This window comes from Lutjanus erythropterus, chromosome 7, assembly GCF_056507025.1.
Source record: "Lutjanus erythropterus isolate fLutEry1 chromosome 7, fLutEry1.hap2, whole genome shotgun sequence".
In the NCBI taxonomy this organism is placed as follows: domain Eukaryota; kingdom Metazoa; phylum Chordata; class Actinopteri; order Lutjaniformes; family Lutjanidae; genus Lutjanus; species Lutjanus erythropterus.
In genome coordinates, this window is record NC_139323.1 from 24271949 (window position 1) to 24288653 (window position 16705).

Consider the following 16705-nt stretch of genomic DNA (forward strand, 5'->3'; position numbering starts at 1 on the left):
TTTTACAAAATGATTGCAGTGGGTGGAATTAGGCCGTAGTGTGCCAGCCAGAAGAGCACCCAAAAAATTTGATACGCAATCTGAACGCGCCTGGGCCTCAGCCTGAGATGGTCTTGGCTGAGCCCCAGACCTTGTCAATTTCCAGAAAGAACAGGAGATAATTAAGCCACAATAGAACAGACAAGAGCTCTAAACAACAAAACCAAAACACTTGACCGTCGCATGTTGGTTCAAAGGAAGCTCCACCTTGTATACCATCCGGTGCCAGTGGACAGGCTGCAACACTCATTCATACTGGAAGAAACAAAGCCAAATCCTCACATATGAGATTTTTTTGCTCTCAGCAGTGAAGGATTGTTGTCTCAGAATGAAAGGCAGATAACTCATATCATTACCCTATTAATATTATAGTAATTACACTGGACGTGTGGGTAGAATTATAAATGTAGGTTTGAATGTCTGCATGTTCATGCATGGTATAGAGAAGGTGGAGGTGAGCGAGGATGACAGGGAGAGAGCGAGAGAGCGTGTGTGTGTGTGTGTATGTGTGTGTGTGTGTGCTGCATGTATGTGTGTGATCGTGAATGAGGCTTGAAGAGAGAGAGCGGCAGACCAGGAGGAGAGTGGACTGAGAGAGCAGCACATTGTGCTCCACTCAAGACACTAATCTGTGTTTACACCCGGGAATAACAACAAGGGAGCACATTAGAGGTAAGACGATTTATTCTCTTTAAAAAGATAAATATCACAGTTGTAGGGATAAATCACTGTAATTTATATGCAATATCTATTATGAAAATCACTTCATCATTCAGTGCCTCAAAAATATAGAGGGTCCAATTTATTCACTTTCTTTTATAATTCACCCTTTTTTCTAACTTTCTTTTCAATGCTATAACAATGTGGCTTTTCAAAATAATTGTTATCATACATTGAAATTAAAACCCTTCATATTCTTACATTATTATAAACCACCATGATAAAGTGAACATCCAGGGGTTCGTTAAACAGCTATAATGTACTATATGATACAGTATAATATAGATGTTTAACTGATCATAATAACATGCTATTATAACATTTTCTTAATAAATAATTTGATAAACATATGTTTCATATCAGGGACAGTGCACATTTCTGGACATTTCTGTTTCTGTAATATCTGTATGAAACTGACAAAATATGATTTGTCTAGGCTGCAACACTGAGGCTAGAATTGAATTTGTGCCTAGCATGTCACCTTCATTTACCAAAGTGTTAGCTTTCTGTTAAAGCAGCTGCCAAGTCGAGTTTAACAGGATTTGCTGGGGAAAAAAGTAATTGAACTACAACCACTGAAATTGAATTAAATCTACACAAGAATGAGAACAAATGCATCTCTGTTAAAAATCCCAGACTTATTCCATTTTGTGTTTCGAGGTAAATGTTAACCTAGTGTGCTGGTGACTTATTCAGCCGCAATGTAAATAAGAGTTTTCTTTGCTGTAAGCCATCTCTCTCCAAGACTCTCCTGACTCCCACTGCTTTTAAATTTATAACAATACCACATATGAATAAATAAATAAAGTATAACTGTACAAATAAAAAGAAATTGACAGTGACCTGAAAGTCTTCTTGGAGTAATAAGGAGGACAAGGGACCATGAATATGAGATGAAGTGTGCGCATACATACTGTAGAGGTCTGTGTCATCAGTGCATTGAGTGATGGATCAAAAAGTGTGTGGTGTTATTAAAGTTATACCTTAAAATGACGTGTAGGCACCTTAGAAATCCCACATCCAGGTTTTCCACAATTTCTACAGACTACACATTTATTCCGAAAAATAATTACATTTTTTAGTCTCATATGAAGCAGTTTCCAGCAAAAGCTGGAACAGGAGTACATGGTTCGGACTTCTGATGTGGATTATTCATGAAATAATTCTTAGAATATGATGTGTGAGGGATAATGAATAATATTAATAACAATATTATAATATGGCTACTTACCATAAAAAAATAATAATTTCACGCAAAACATTAATTCAAAAACTCTGCATTGCAAATTATCTTTTTGTTTCTGCTATGTCCAGCAGACTCTATAATCAGAACTGTGTCAGTGGCAATGGTCTGTTATTCACAGCAGCCAGTCAGAAATCAGAAAAGGCAGGGTCATTGCATGTCAATCAGGCTATGTGGAGACCAACAGCAAATAAATTAATACACACATTTGGAAAAAAAAAAAAAAAAAAACAGTCTGTATGCTATTCTCTGAAGTGTTTTTCATTTTTTGGAGTCATTTCTTCATCAGAGGTCTTATGACATCCATGCATCTCCCAAAAGCTTCAATAGAACTGGCACCAAAATCTGGCACCAAGCAAAGCATTGAATGTTCATTAATGATGTAATGATCCTTCCTTATTTTTTAGTTGTCCTTGTCAGGGACAGAATGTAGAATGCCATAATTGACCAGTAAAAATGAAGTAATTTGTAGGGTAAGTACTCACCCCAGAGCCAAAGCTGTTTGTAGTCACTGAACTGGCTGAGGTCTGACTTTAAAAGACAAAACCACTGTGAAAGTCCTGCATTTACTGCATCCACTGCAAGTAATAGCAGCACAGCTGCTGTGCGTATGAAGGCTTTCTGGTGAATTCATTTAGACTGTATGTTTACAGCAGTAAAAGGGCAGTGCATGTAGTTATTTAATACACAGAAGCTTTGCTGTACAAGTGAGCACTGCTCTGCTGCCAACTGGCCTCATATCATTACATTCAAAAGTAGAGCATGAGTTTCCCCTCATACTACACTTTATTGATTTTTCCTGGAGATCAATAAAGTGCAATCTACCACCTCACCTCATTTCCATTTGTGGACAACAAATGATCAAAAGAGACAGTTTGAAATCCTTCCTAAGACACCCTCTGGCTTTTATCAGTTTTAGGGACAGTGTGTTGTGACTTTGTCACACTCATTTTGGGTGACTTTAGAAGCATCAGAAGATTGCAAACACCCCGTCTCACTCTCCAAGCCTGTAGTATCTAGACCAAGTGTTTGGTTTGTCCATGGTGCACAAACATGGCCTAAGGCTGACTTTATACAGTGAAACTTTCACTCAACTTTACTTGATTGATCTTGGGAGAGACTAAGCTGTAAATGAGTTGCATGATGTAAAGGACTTGGCAGCGCACTTGAAACTTGTCTGAAATTCAGCCCCAACAGTTGAAAAACTTTTAACTTTTTGAAACTACTTTCACACAACAGCCAGCCAAAACGCTGATAACGTGTCAGATGATGACATCAAACACTAACGCAGTGTAATGCCAGCTAGAGCTGACCATCATATTGGCTGAAATAATCCAATCCCGAGTAGTATCAAAACGTCTCCAGTCAAACGATACCTGAATGCAATCCTTTTCACATCCTTTTCATAAAGATTTGACTAGAATCAGAGCTGTTATCTAAAATACCATCAAATGTCAAGCTACAGGTTTCACACTGATGTCAGAAGGTGGCAACACAGAACTATTTATTAATTTATTTTCCTTGAATCAAAGGGAGTATGCCCTCACTGGAACCTTATTGGATCATGCTCCTCGGATAGCGTAAAATGATCTTTTTAGTAGTCAGTCCTTCAGCCACAGACGTTGAGCCTTTTTACGTTGTTTTGTTTTTTCTTCCAGCAAATCAGTAAGCATTTATGCACCGATTGCTCTCTTCCTATTCTCCAAGACAACTATTATTAAAAAATTACCAATCTAGCCAGCCAGTTTTAGTAAAATTATCTGTTAAATTGTGTTGCATGAGACTTGGATTTTGCTTCCTGCAACTATTTTTGTTTATTTTTTAAGTTTCACCGTGTAAAGCCAGGCTCAGGTAACAAAAGCATACCAATTCTTATTTTCAGGTGATTAGACACTAATGAAAACATACTTATGAATGTTATATTTTATTTCTGTCATATTCTGCCAATACATCCCTGCAAATCTTACACACTGTACCTTTGCAAACAAATTGCAAGATTTATTTAATCATAAATATTGTCATAAATCACAAATCTATGAAAATCTAGTGTTGTGGAGTCTTTTGGGGTAGAATATAAGAGATACATGACTTGCAGAATGCTCATGAGAAAAAAATATGAAGTGTCATCCATAAATGCATCAAATCCACTGTTGATCCCCTATCCTGTTGGCCTAAAATATTCATTACAGTCATAGATCTATTTTTATAAAGCATACTATGTTATTCTTTGGAATATAGACTGGACAGAATGCTAATATACTCTTGCATCCCACACCAGCTTGTCTCTGGGGTTTCCTTTTGCAGAATATGCTAATATAATAAAACACTTGGGGGGATTTTTTTAACGTCCTGTCAGTGTGATGGCAAGTAACAACTGGCTTGATGGACATCAGGGGCTATACATGAAAATCTTATCAACAAAAGAAGTAATTCATGGTACAGTGGTGTCTGCACTCTGAAGCCCAGTGGATTTATGATATGTAATTCATTGTAATGATGTGGATGTGCTGCTACAGTATACACTCCTAACACGCATGCATTTCAGACACACTGTCTGTTTAGATTGAAGGCTTTAGTCAACAGACACACAATGCATCCTGATGAAATACATAATACAATAACTCTGTGCCAAAGATAGAAAAGACCTCTGACTGATGTATGTAAATGTATGGAAAAATAATCAGTGTTGTGTTTTCCTGCTTATCATTAGCAGCCATTCATATTTAACTGAGAGGAAGTGTTTTCCTTCTTTCTGTATTTCTCATTATTCAGCTCTCACTTAGAAAAATATTGATATTGTTACATTTAACCCCCAAATCAGAAATTTACATTCTGCTGATTGACCTGTTCTTTTTCCTCCTACGTCAGCTCAAGTGTGAAAGATGGCAGACTTTTTTTTTTTTTAATACCACTGCATCGTATTTAAATCCGGCAACATCTCTTTGTAAATCCCTCCCAGAAGTTCCTCTGTAAAGGATAATCAAATTTCCTTTATGTTATGCGCTTACAATTGAATAATAAATCAAAAATCCTTTACATGCAATGAGTCATTTAATGATGGAATTATCAACAGAACAGATGTTTCTGAACTTTCATCTTGTACAAGCCCTCCACCCAGGAATATAATTATTGCCAAATTAATTTCCTTATGACCGGGACTTCAGAAGCCTCAAAAGATTATATGATTCTGCTGTCTGATGTTTGTTCCTTTGAACAGCAGATAGTACTTCTCAAGGACATACTGCTGGCATTGAGAATATGCTGATTTGTTCCCGCCACTGTTACGCACAAGCAGTGGCCAAAGGTTAGAGAAAGGTCGCCCGTTTGATCCCAGACTGGCAGGGGGAAATCTGAGTAGTGAAAGTGCAGCGTTAGCATTACCTCATGATCACTGTTGAGGTGTGCTTAAAGGAATAGTTCAACATTTTGTAAAGTATGTGGATATGCTTTTTGCCAAGATTTCAATGGCACTACTGAAAATGGGGAAACATCTAACCTGGTTCCATTCAAAGGTAACAAAACCAGTTACCATTTCCTCTAAAGCTCAAATAAAACGTCATAGGACTATTCCATGGATTTGATCTGTAAAAAAAAAAAAAAAAAAAAATTCCTGTTATCTTATGTGTTGGACAGTATCTTGGCTGGAGTTTCCACTGGTTGCCTGGCAACTGGTACCTGCCAAGAAATAGTTTGGCACAAACCCCCTTTTCCATCTTAAATCTTACATGTTTACACCAATATGAGCACGTATATGCAGGATTCTTAAATGTGAGCAAAATGCCTAAAAATAGACAATCAACTCTTTCCCATTGCCAGAAAACAAGTTTGCTTTTCTGTTTTGTTTTTTTGTTTTTTTGTTTTGTTTTTAATTCTGATGACTCAACTTATCTCTGTGCACTAAACTAGAGATAAAAATGTCTCTGTCTTCAGCTCGTCATAATTTTTATTAGCTTCTAACTGAATCTCTGTGGTTTGAAGTTTAGTTCCTCTCCTGTGTCCCTATTTGTAGTTCATGCTGCTTTATCGTACTGTTTCACGTTCACTTTCAGCTGCATACCACTGCTACCAGTGATGAAATTTCCTGATTCTGCTGCTTAACAATAAAAGTGTTAAATAACAAAATATTAGGAGACTATTATTGTGAAGAATTTATAGGAAATTGAATGGGTTTTTCAACTGTTTCACAGCTGTTTGTCTCAAGTTACGCCTGTAATCATTTAAAGACACAAGAGTCAAACCAAGTACTGCAGTCATTTGACTGTACCTTTTCCCATTGAACACAAAAGCACAAATGTTAGTGGGTGTTAATGGGTTGTTTGTCTAGTGTAACTTAGTATTTACACTTCGATTGTATGGATTTCACCCATTTCCCCAAATGTTCCTTTTCCTTTAAGCGATCACAGTACAGCTGCTGAGGTGCCAGTACATCAGACTGTGTACTGGGCGACTTCCAGGTGTAAACGTGCGTAACTTTGTTCGCTCGGTGAATCTGCCCTAGATAAATAATGGACTGAAAAATGAAGAAGAATCTGTCTGTCTTGGAGGATGTGCCACAGGGTAGATAATACTATTAAACTCACCATCCTGATCCATTTTAATCTTGTGACTCAGTGGCTTGAGTACCATGAAGTTGATAGAATGGATGTGAACAAACTCAGAACAGCGACTCTGCCATTCATGATGTACTGAGTCACACAAAGAATGGAGCCCCCGCCACTGTCACAGCCTCTCTCCTCCCACTGAGCTTCAAAGGGTCAAGGTAATTGAATAAAAAAAATATATATCTATATGTTTTTTTTTTTTGAACAGCAGAATTTTTACTGCCATCTCTTGCTCCAAACACTTGTTCTTGACCTCTTGTTCCAAAGCCTTCACCTGCATATTGGCCCCATTACACTGTGCTTCCGCCAGTGAAACATTTCCATTGATTCAAACAAATGCCAAACAATGCTCAAACAGAAAAACAACAATAAGTCTGGTGATTGTCATTAAACCCTGAGAAAGACTAAAATTAACAGTGGATTGATCCTACTTACTGTCCTGATAGTAAGTAGGCCTGATACACAATAGCTCCTCTGCGTCATAGACTTCCATTTTTATCCAAAACTGTTAAAATAACAACATTAAGCCATGCACATTCCCTCATTACTAAGCCAGGGACTGTGGCTATAAATACTAATACCAAATGTGTATTCATTCATGTGTATATAGTCCCTAATAAATGCTATTTGCGAAAAATGAGAGTGCCCCTCTCTTTCGGGAAATGACCAACTTAGGGAATATGTTTTAGGAAATGATCTTGTCTTTGATCACGATCCATTTTAAAAAACTGCTTTGACTAACTTTTTTTTTTTCACTTGGGAGCAGTGCCACAAGCTGTCAACATACAACCATTTCTTATGCCAGCTCACTGAATACAGACGCTGCTTTGTCACACCCCTCAGCGCAAGTTTTGCCCATTACCAGCTGTATGAAACTCTGCCAGAAAGCCTTTTTAATACGAGGTTAATTCTGTGAAACATTTTGGGTATATTTAGGCAGCAGAAATACCTGATTAGGTTTAGAAAAATATCATGTTTTGGGTTAAAAAAAAAAGCACGTCACATCACAAGTGAAGTAATAAGAAATAAGTCACCTTTTACCTCAAAATTTTTAGCAACATTTTTATTTTATATGGGACATGAACCCTGGTTTCCTACATGAAAGTCTACAACAACGTCTACAACCCAGGCGACATTAGTTTTCATTTGGATTCTTCTTTCAGGTGAATGCTGAGTTCAGTGTTCACCCTCCTTTCAGGTCTGTTTTGGTCTCCACCAACTCGAGAGAAGATTATCTGTCTCTTTCGTTGCTTAATGTTCCCCAGCCAGTTGCTAACTTTGTCTCCCTTTTTGCACTGAGCTGGTAGTGCTGACATGGAAAACACAGAATAACACCAGCCACAGTCTTGAAAGTTCAGGCTCAGCACATCCCTCTTTAGCACCTGTCATTGCACATTAGTCTGTTTGACTGTATTTTACAAAGTTGTGACTGGCATCAAAAAACAGTCTCTCTGATGGTTAGTTTGCAGCTAGTTTCAAGAAAATCATGCACATTTGTGTTTACTGAAAATCCCAGGCAAAGCTTGTGAAGATTTTGAGCTTTACTACAAAGGCAGGAAACAGATGGCAATTCAAGCTTATTCCATCACTCAGTCCTCTGTTCAGTGTCAGAAGTGACTTCAAAACTCATTGGCAGGAAGAGCAGTCATCAAGAATCTAATTCAGAGTTTGGGGAATTAGTCATGAAACATGATGAAGAGGGATGAATGTCAAGATTTAAAGCAACTCCTTCTTCATTTGCGCTGACACGTACATTTGCAACAAAACTTTGATTCCTGCTCAACTATGATTAAAAATCTGTTTTGTATGAAGGTCATTACTCAGGCATGGGCTTTATTTTCATGTGTGTGTTCAGAACTTTTGATCTAAAATGGCATTTAATACTGATGTCTGTTGGATCTTTTGTTTTTCAGATAGATAGAAGTTTTAGCAGGATGTCCGCTGCTTACAACTGCTTTATGGACCTACTGGCTGAGAAAGACGTCTGGCTTTGTCCTCCAGGGGGAACATGTGCCAATTTGACCTCTGGTGTGAACGGGAGCCACTTGCATCTGGAAGATGCGTGTCTGACAGAGGAAGAGTACCTGGAGAAATATCTGGGGCCCCGTCGATCATCTGTGTTCCTTCCCGTGTGCCTCATCTACCTGGTCATCTTCTTGGTGGGTGTGGTTGGGAATGTGCTGACGTGCACGGTTATTGTTCGCAACAAAGTGATGTGGACGCCAACGAACTACTACTTGTTCAGCCTGGCGGTATCAGACCTGCTGGTGCTGCTGCTCGGCATGCCATTGGAGCTGTATGAGCTGTGGCAGAACTACCCTTTCCTCCTGGGGAAGGGCGGCTGCTACTTTAAAACGTTCCTATTTGAGACCGTTTGCTTGGCGTCCATCCTCAACGTGACAGCACTGAGCATGGAACGTTACATTGCTGTGGTGCACCCGCTACGTGCAAAGTATGTTGTGACACGCACCCACGCCAAGCGGGTCATCCTCACAGTGTGGGGTGTGTCAGTGTTGTGTGCTATGCCTAACACGAGTCTGCATGGGATCGACGTCCTTCACGGTCACTCCACTAGCCCTGCTGGGAACATAACGGTGGAGATCTCTGACTCAGCGATCTGTACGCTGGTGAAACCGCGCTGGATGTACAACCTGACCATCCAGGTGACCACTTTGCTTTTTTTCATTCTGCCCATGCTCACCATCAGCGCTCTCTACATGCTCATCGGGCTACAGCTGAAGCGGGAGAAGATGCATCAGGCACTGGAGGCGAAGTCGGGCTTTGGACAGGACAGCTTCTGTAACATCCGGACACAGCAGCAGAAGGCTCGTCGCCGCCAGGTCACTAAAATGTTGTGTGAGTATCAAACATCTCTGATTTACTCTTTACCTTCAACCATAAGCAGAGCTATGTGACTAACTCCCATGTAGGGAAACCTGTTCATGACAAAATCAATCAAACAATGACTTTATTTATCACCAGTGGGGCAATTGGTTGTGTAGCAGTGGGATGCATACATTTAGCACACACAAGACACAAGATGCAACAACACTAGGACTAAGAAATTTAGATACACAATACAACTGAACAGTCAGTTAAAAAAGATTTGAAGAAAACAATGAGTCACAATAAAAAACACAATAGGTAAAGTAAACAAAAAACATGTAAGTAAATGACCTCTTCCTCCTGGAGTTTAGAAAGGAGATGGTAGAGGGTATGAAGGATTGTTTGAATCTGTTGGTTTTATCTAGAGGAAATCTGAGGGACCAAACAGGAGAAACTGCAACTGGTTTTGTAATGGATGAGAACAATCAGACAGGATGGATTCTGCGTTATCAAGTACTGGATTGTTGTAAACATCCTGCAGACTTCCATGTACAGTGCCGTTTTTTTTTGTTGCAGATATTAATCACCTCATTAAGTATTTTGTTTTTTTGAGATTGGTACCTGCAGATAAAAGAAAAGAAGGAACTTAGAGAGTTTCCTGAGACAAAAGAGATGCTGCAGGCTTTCCTTATATACTATGTCAGTGTTACACTCAAATATCAGTTTAATGTCTTGTATGGTTTCCATACACTTGTAAGATTCCACTGTTCAGAGCCTAATTGAGTTTTTATAGATACAATGAGGAAGAGCAACTGTCTTTGTGGTCAAATGCTGCTCTGTTGGAACATATCCTTGTAATCCCATAGTAATCAGTAATATGTATAGTACAAGACACTTTTCCACACCCCACCACCATCAATACTGCCCAGTGGTATGAACTACATATGTCACTTTCCTGTCGTTTGATAAAAATAAAAATATGGCCTGACCATAGAACACAACAGATGATCTAACAGTATGTCTACTCACCAGGAGCAGAGGCTATTTAACCATTAATAATTAATTAAAAGTCATGTAGGAAGTGGAGCTAAACCACCCACTTCATCCATTCACACCTGACATCTCTTGTATATTTAATGTAAAATGTAAATTGCAGTTTATTACACTCCTGAAATACCACTTCAATCAGATGCATCTGCTTAACCCATCTGAGTCTTTGAAAATATAAAATAAAATACATTAATAATGCAGATTTTTATGTTATATTTTCTGTGGAAACACAAACACATCTTACTGATGCTTGACAGTTGCTTGTGAGCATTAACAAACAGTATCCATATGATAATATAATGTGACATCTACCATGCAGATAATATGATCATTCCCCTCAAATGAAAATTAGGCACATATAGACTGACTTAGCCCACGGGTTCTTTTGTATGGCTCAGAGGTGAAGGTTATAGCAAGTGTACAGATGAACATCTTTTATGGTGCATAGGCATGAGCTGTAAAGGTATTAATCTAAACCTTATCTTAATATAATGCTATGACATTGATGTATATGCTTAGCTAGACAGACACAGATGTTCTATAACACTCTTATCACCTTACTTGTAAACATTAACTTGAAGAAAACAGAACATGACAAATAACCTTGTGGGATTCAGATGTCACTTTATGTTATTGTCATGTTATTATTGAATAATTTTCCAGTTCACAGTCTAGACCTCACCTCAAAGACATCAACAGTGAGACCTCTGGGGGTGTGATCCTTGGTTCAAGCAATATTTTGTCAAGAAAGTACAAGATCTGGAAGGAGGTTTTCTACCTTTAATGAGGTCAGAGCGTTCCTGGAGGATTTTCAGCAATATGACTGAAAGCACAGAAGCGAGGTGCAGTTCAAATCCCAACAGTCTGTAACATTTGATGGTGACATGGTACACAGCTCCAGCTTTGTGGCAACTCCTGAGGGAAAATGACTGCATGAATTTGAGGAACAGTGCTCATCATGCATGACAACTTAGCAGACTAAAGGTAAATACAGTAAATTAAATGTCAAAATGTACTACAGGCAGGGACTTAGTGGAATCAACTAATATTTTTCCATTACATTAGCATAAATACAATTTATTTATTCAAGTTAATTAAACTTAACAATTCTAGTCATTTTCAGAACACTTAAGAACTCATAAATAAAACGGTGCTTTGAATTAATATAACACACAGATTTTAGTCAACTAATTAAATTAGGTTTCTAAAGAAACATGATTCCCATATTAGCAGACTTCCCATCATGCATTGAGAGTTAAAATGCTCATTGTGCTCATGAGACCCTCATTTTTTCTAGTTTGAAGAAAACAGATATAATAAAAACTTGCTTTGTGCCTCTAATCCACTTATATATAAGTAATAGTTGTTGGTTTTCACAGTAATGAAAACACTGCAAACCTTGATGATGGTTAGTATTGAATTAGTTAATTAAAAGTTAATAAATTATAAAACATGTTATAAATAATGTTATGTATAATGCTATAAATGTTCATCAACATAATATCTTAAGCTTATTGAACATATTTTCTCAGATACAACTAGTTTATTTGCCTAGAAAAGTTATTTTTTTCTGAATCATTACAGAATTACCTCAATTTGTCCCTTCAAATTCAGCCAACTTAAAAAATTTAATGTTGAACTTTTTAACTTGAAACAAACACTTAATTTTATGGTAAATGGTTGGTATGATTACATGAATCACCACCTTTTGAAACTCTCAAACCTCAGTCAACTTTATATACAATAGAGTATGATTAAGAAACAGCATGGCCTATTTCTTGTCTGAAATGTCAGTGAAAACAATCCAGGCCTCCAAAGTCAACAAAATATGAAAGTTCTTTGAAGTAACTTTGTTGCACACATTGTAAGAGACAATTTTGGACATTTTACTCATCATCATCTCTTCTTTCATTAATGTGCTCAATGTTATGAAAATCCAAAGACAGACACTTGTAAACTGCAGAACTGTTGTAAATTAATTTAGTTGTAATTTTCTTCTAATTCAAAGAAGACAATTATTACAGTTATGATTCAGAAAGTTTTGCCATCATTAACAAATTATTCTGTGGTACTTAGTCCATTTAAATAAGTCATGTGTTAACATGTTGAGCTTTCTAAACCAAACAGGCGTGAAAATATTGAATGTGCGTGTTCAGTGATGCATGAAGCTGGGGGTGACAGGACCACAATATGAAGGGTGGGATGGAGGTTGGAGTAACAGTACTGACAATAACACTTTCACACATGGTGAAAACACGGAGGTACACTTTAAATGCACAAACACTCATCAAAGTATCCTGTGAAATGTATAGCAATATAAAATATCCATCATATATACAGTCTAAGTATAAGATATAAACAGTGAAATACCCACAATCAAAGTAAAACCCCAATTCCCAAAAGTTGGGACTGTGTAAAACGAAAACTTTCTAAATTTCAAGAATTAGTATCCTCAGTTCCTAAACGCTCACTGAGTGTTGTTTACATAAAAGGTGATGTATCACATTGCTCCTATGCATTTACCAAAGAAAAAAACAATAGTTTTTTAGTTTGAACATTAAATATCGACGTTAAATAACGTCCCAACATTTTTGGAATTGGGGATGTAAGTATATGATATACACAATCCAAATACCACGACCAAGATTTAAGTGCACATCTAATCGCTGTAGGCTGCTCCCTCAAAATTCCAGGTGGAGAGGATCATTGTGGATCTGATCAACCTATTTTGAAAAATAAGGTTGTTGTATAGCCGTGGTGCAGACAGCTGATCAATCCCAATGATCCTTCTCGCTGCCTTGATCGTGCACTGCAATTTGGCGTGATCTTGAATACACACAACCTCTTTTATGAGAGCCACTCCAAAACCAGGAGTGTGAAGGATGATTACTGGGTCTCTTACTGGTGATATAAAACACTTCATGAATTATGTATCTGAAGATTTATTTAACACTTGTACGGCGCTAAATTAAAGGCTGTGTGCCCAGAACAGAATATTTCCCCATCATTCACTGACACATAGCCTCCTGAGGGACAATTAAACTGATACTAGAGAGAGGATGTGGCAACACTGATCAATGTGCTGCTATTAAAATCCCTTATGCCCCTCTCCCATTTTCTCTCTTTCTCTCTTTCGCTGTTTTTCCAGTCGTTTTAGTGGTGGTTTTTGCGATCTGCTGGGCCCCATTTCACACTGATCGCCTCATGTGGAGCTTCATCAGTGACTGGACCGACAACCACCTGGAAATCTTCCAGTACGTGCACATCATCTCTGGTGTGTTTTTCTACCTCAGCTCAGCAGTCAACCCAATCCTGTACAACCTCATGTCCACGCGGTTCAGAGAGATGTTCAAGGAGGTCATGTGCCATCGGCCACATCACATCACTCCCAGGAAACACTCGCTCAGTGTCACCCGAGTGACGCTCCGCAGCACGCTGAGTGACGCGCCGCTCAGCAACGGAGCTGCCGTTGTTGAAGCCGAGGCAGAAGATGGAGAAGTGATGAAAGAAGAGACCAGTTTTACTTGTTGAAAAAGAACTTAAGGAGTAGGTCAAGGGGGGACATATTGTTGGTGTTTAGAAAGACTGTCCCCTTCTGAGCCACTGCATCTGTCAACTATCATCAACGTCCACTTTGAACAGGTGCATCAGCTAAATACCTAAAATAGTCACCCCTGAGGAAGAACTGCAGACTCTTATGCCGAAGCTGTCAGACTGCAGTTTAAGTGTTATGCTGCTTCTGAAAACTTTATACTTAGGCCAGCAAATCAAACAGTTAAGCTCAACTCCAAACTTCTTCAAGCACAACTGGGATTAAATATACAATCAAACCTTTGGAAATGATGCAGGAATGCACACTAGAACGCCAGCATAAAGAACATGCTATGTTCATCTCAGAAAGCCATTTAAATGAAAACATTTTTTTGTAAGCACTTGGTTCAATTTTCGAAAATAAGTGTAAATTTATTTATACATTAACATGAACTAGGTGAACCAATCAATGCAAAGGTTTAAGTCAGAAAGAGGTTGAAAACTTTTACATACAGTACTTGGTCATGTAGAGTAAGGATATGTGAAATGGTGTTAAGTAACAGTAAATTGAAGTTTCTTGGTTAAAAAGAGAGCATAAAAAACATTAAAACAACACAAAAAATAGGATAGAATAATAATAGAAATTCAGGTTCTGTTTCATTCAGGTCAAACAGAGTCAGAGTGCTGCCACTTTGCATGCCGGCTGACTGAACAGGCTCTGCTACACTAAATGGAGCAGGACTTTAATTAGTATCATCAGTAACGCAAGTGTTTGCCTTGTCTGATTTATTGGATGCACACTGCAGGTAAGTCCTGCCATTGATTGCTTGCTTCAAGTGGCATTACAGCATCCGCTATCTATGTTTTCAAAGTCCCTGGGAAACAAGAACAACCTCCTAGTTGCAACCTACATGCTGACAACAGCAAATTAGCACCTGGGATGCTAATGGTATGAACGTAAATAAGCTAACAGCTGTTACCCTTTCTTTCGCAGTCTGCAACATTGTATTCATTTTAATGCCAGAGCTCGCCTCCCAGCATGCAACTGTTCCACCAAAACAAGTCTGACACTATTTTGCTGCAGCACTGTCTTTGCATCCTGGGCTTAGTGCTGCCCAAGACGTTTGTGATTGGTTTGAAGAAATGCAAAAAAAAGCAGACTAGTGTTTACCTAAGTATTCCATATCAATATGGCTGTTTAAAAAGGTCTATTATGGGATTTCTGCAGGACCTTGAAAAGTCTAAAATTCAATAATTTGACTTTTAGGCCTTAAAATGTCTTAAAATGAGACAGACATATATGAATTGAATATGAATTTGACAGGTCTTAAAAATTGATTTATGAAATGTTAATGTTGCTTTAGAAGGTTACATTAACTTCAGCTGCTTTTGGAGAAAAACAGTATTGATCACACTGTAAATGACTACAAAACAAAACACTGAACCAACACCCACAAATGCTGGCTGACTGTGCAAGCAGGTAGATTTTATCAGAACACAACCAGCTAGTGTGTGGGCTAATGTGGTGTGTCACTTCTCTTTCCAAAAAAATAGCTCCTTCTAGAAGTAATAAGTTAAAATTTGGCAATTTCAGTGAGATCTGGGTCAGGAACAGCACATTTAGTACTTGGCTCAAACCTGTTGAAAGAATGAAGAAAAGAATGAATCTGAAGCCTGCTGCACCTTGTACAAATTAGTTAGATTAGGTGGTTTTAAGGCATCGAGCCGCGCTGAAAAGTCACCAGCAAAGGCCTGTCATCCCATCACCCAATATTGTATTATAGTATGACTCATTCTGCAAAAAAAAATTCTGCTTTTTGGCCAGCATGGACATGAAATAGGTCTTGAATTGCATTCAGAACGGTCTTAAAAAGTCTTCAATTTAACTTTCTAAAACCTGCAGAAACCCCATATTGTTTTTAAAAAGTATCCAACATGTAAAAGTATTGATGACTGATTATGTAAGATCATGGAAATGCGATTGTTGTATTTGATTCACAACACTGATGCTGTTTTTATCCATGATGAGATGAGTAAACCACACTGTATATACAGTAATTATCTATATCACATAGTTTGTATTATAAATGATAAAGATTCACATCACTTGCATTGTTCTGTAAGGATATATACTGTACAGGAGATTGCCATGTTCAGATAAATGTTTGTCAGGCCTGTGTACTGCTAACAGTAGTGTTTATGTGTTGAAGTAATTTTATTGTTCAGAATGTAATATGTGCTGAGATGTTATCCTTGATCACTATGGAAAACTACGCGGCTTGACATGAATTTTTGAATGATACGGCAGACTTCTATATTATGTGATGAACAGCATTTTCAGGCAGTGTATTTACAGTATGCTAAAACAAACCAAAATTTGCCAAAAAATCTGTCTTGCTATAGAATGACTCAAGATTTAACAAGTCTGAAGCTCATTAGCATCCCCTACAGGCTGCATTGTCCATCACAGCCCACAATAGAAAGTGACAAATAAAATAAAACACCATGAAAATGATTTGTTATTCTTACAGCCTTGCAGATGTTGGTGAGTTTTTGGTGCCACCAGGGGGACGTTCATGGAGCCAACCGTAAAACTAGTATTTTTTTGTCATTTTGGCCTGATAGTGATACTAAACAGAGGTATGGCCTGCAGTGGTCAGATATCCTGACACTCTTCCAGCCTAAATATACTACA

General features: G+C 38.1%; 1 protein-coding gene across 2 annotated transcripts; it reads left to right on the top strand.

Annotated features, from left to right (window-relative positions):
- The first annotated feature begins 599 nt into the window (after positions 1-599).
- Positions 600-14436, top strand: nmur1a (neuromedin U receptor 1a). 2 transcript variants are annotated; one of them, XM_084722244.1, is made up of 3 exons: positions 600-711; positions 8517-9459; positions 13628-14436. In XM_084722244.1, exons 2-3 carry the CDS (start codon positions 8538-8540, stop codon positions 14008-14010), a joined length of 1305 nt encoding a protein of 434 aa, XP_084578370.1. In that variant the 5' UTR covers positions 600-711; positions 8517-8537; the 3' UTR covers positions 14011-14436. The 2 variants fall into 2 exon arrangements, with proteins under 2 accessions (XP_084578370.1, XP_084578369.1); XM_084722243.1 differs by lacking the exon at positions 600-711 and having other exon boundaries at positions 8475-9459.
- The last annotated feature ends 2269 nt before the right edge of the window (positions 14437-16705 follow it).

Excerpts from the sequence above, each read along its gene's own strand:
- nmur1a (XM_084722243.1), top strand. The coding sequence starts at position 8,490 with ATGTCTGTTGGATCTTTTGTTTTTCAGATAGATAGAAGTTTTAGCAGG. Across the intron at positions 9,460-13,627 it reads CCAGGTCACTAAAATGTTGT|TCGTTTTAGTGGTGGTTTTT; the intron begins GTGAGTATCAAA and ends CTGTTTTTCCAG.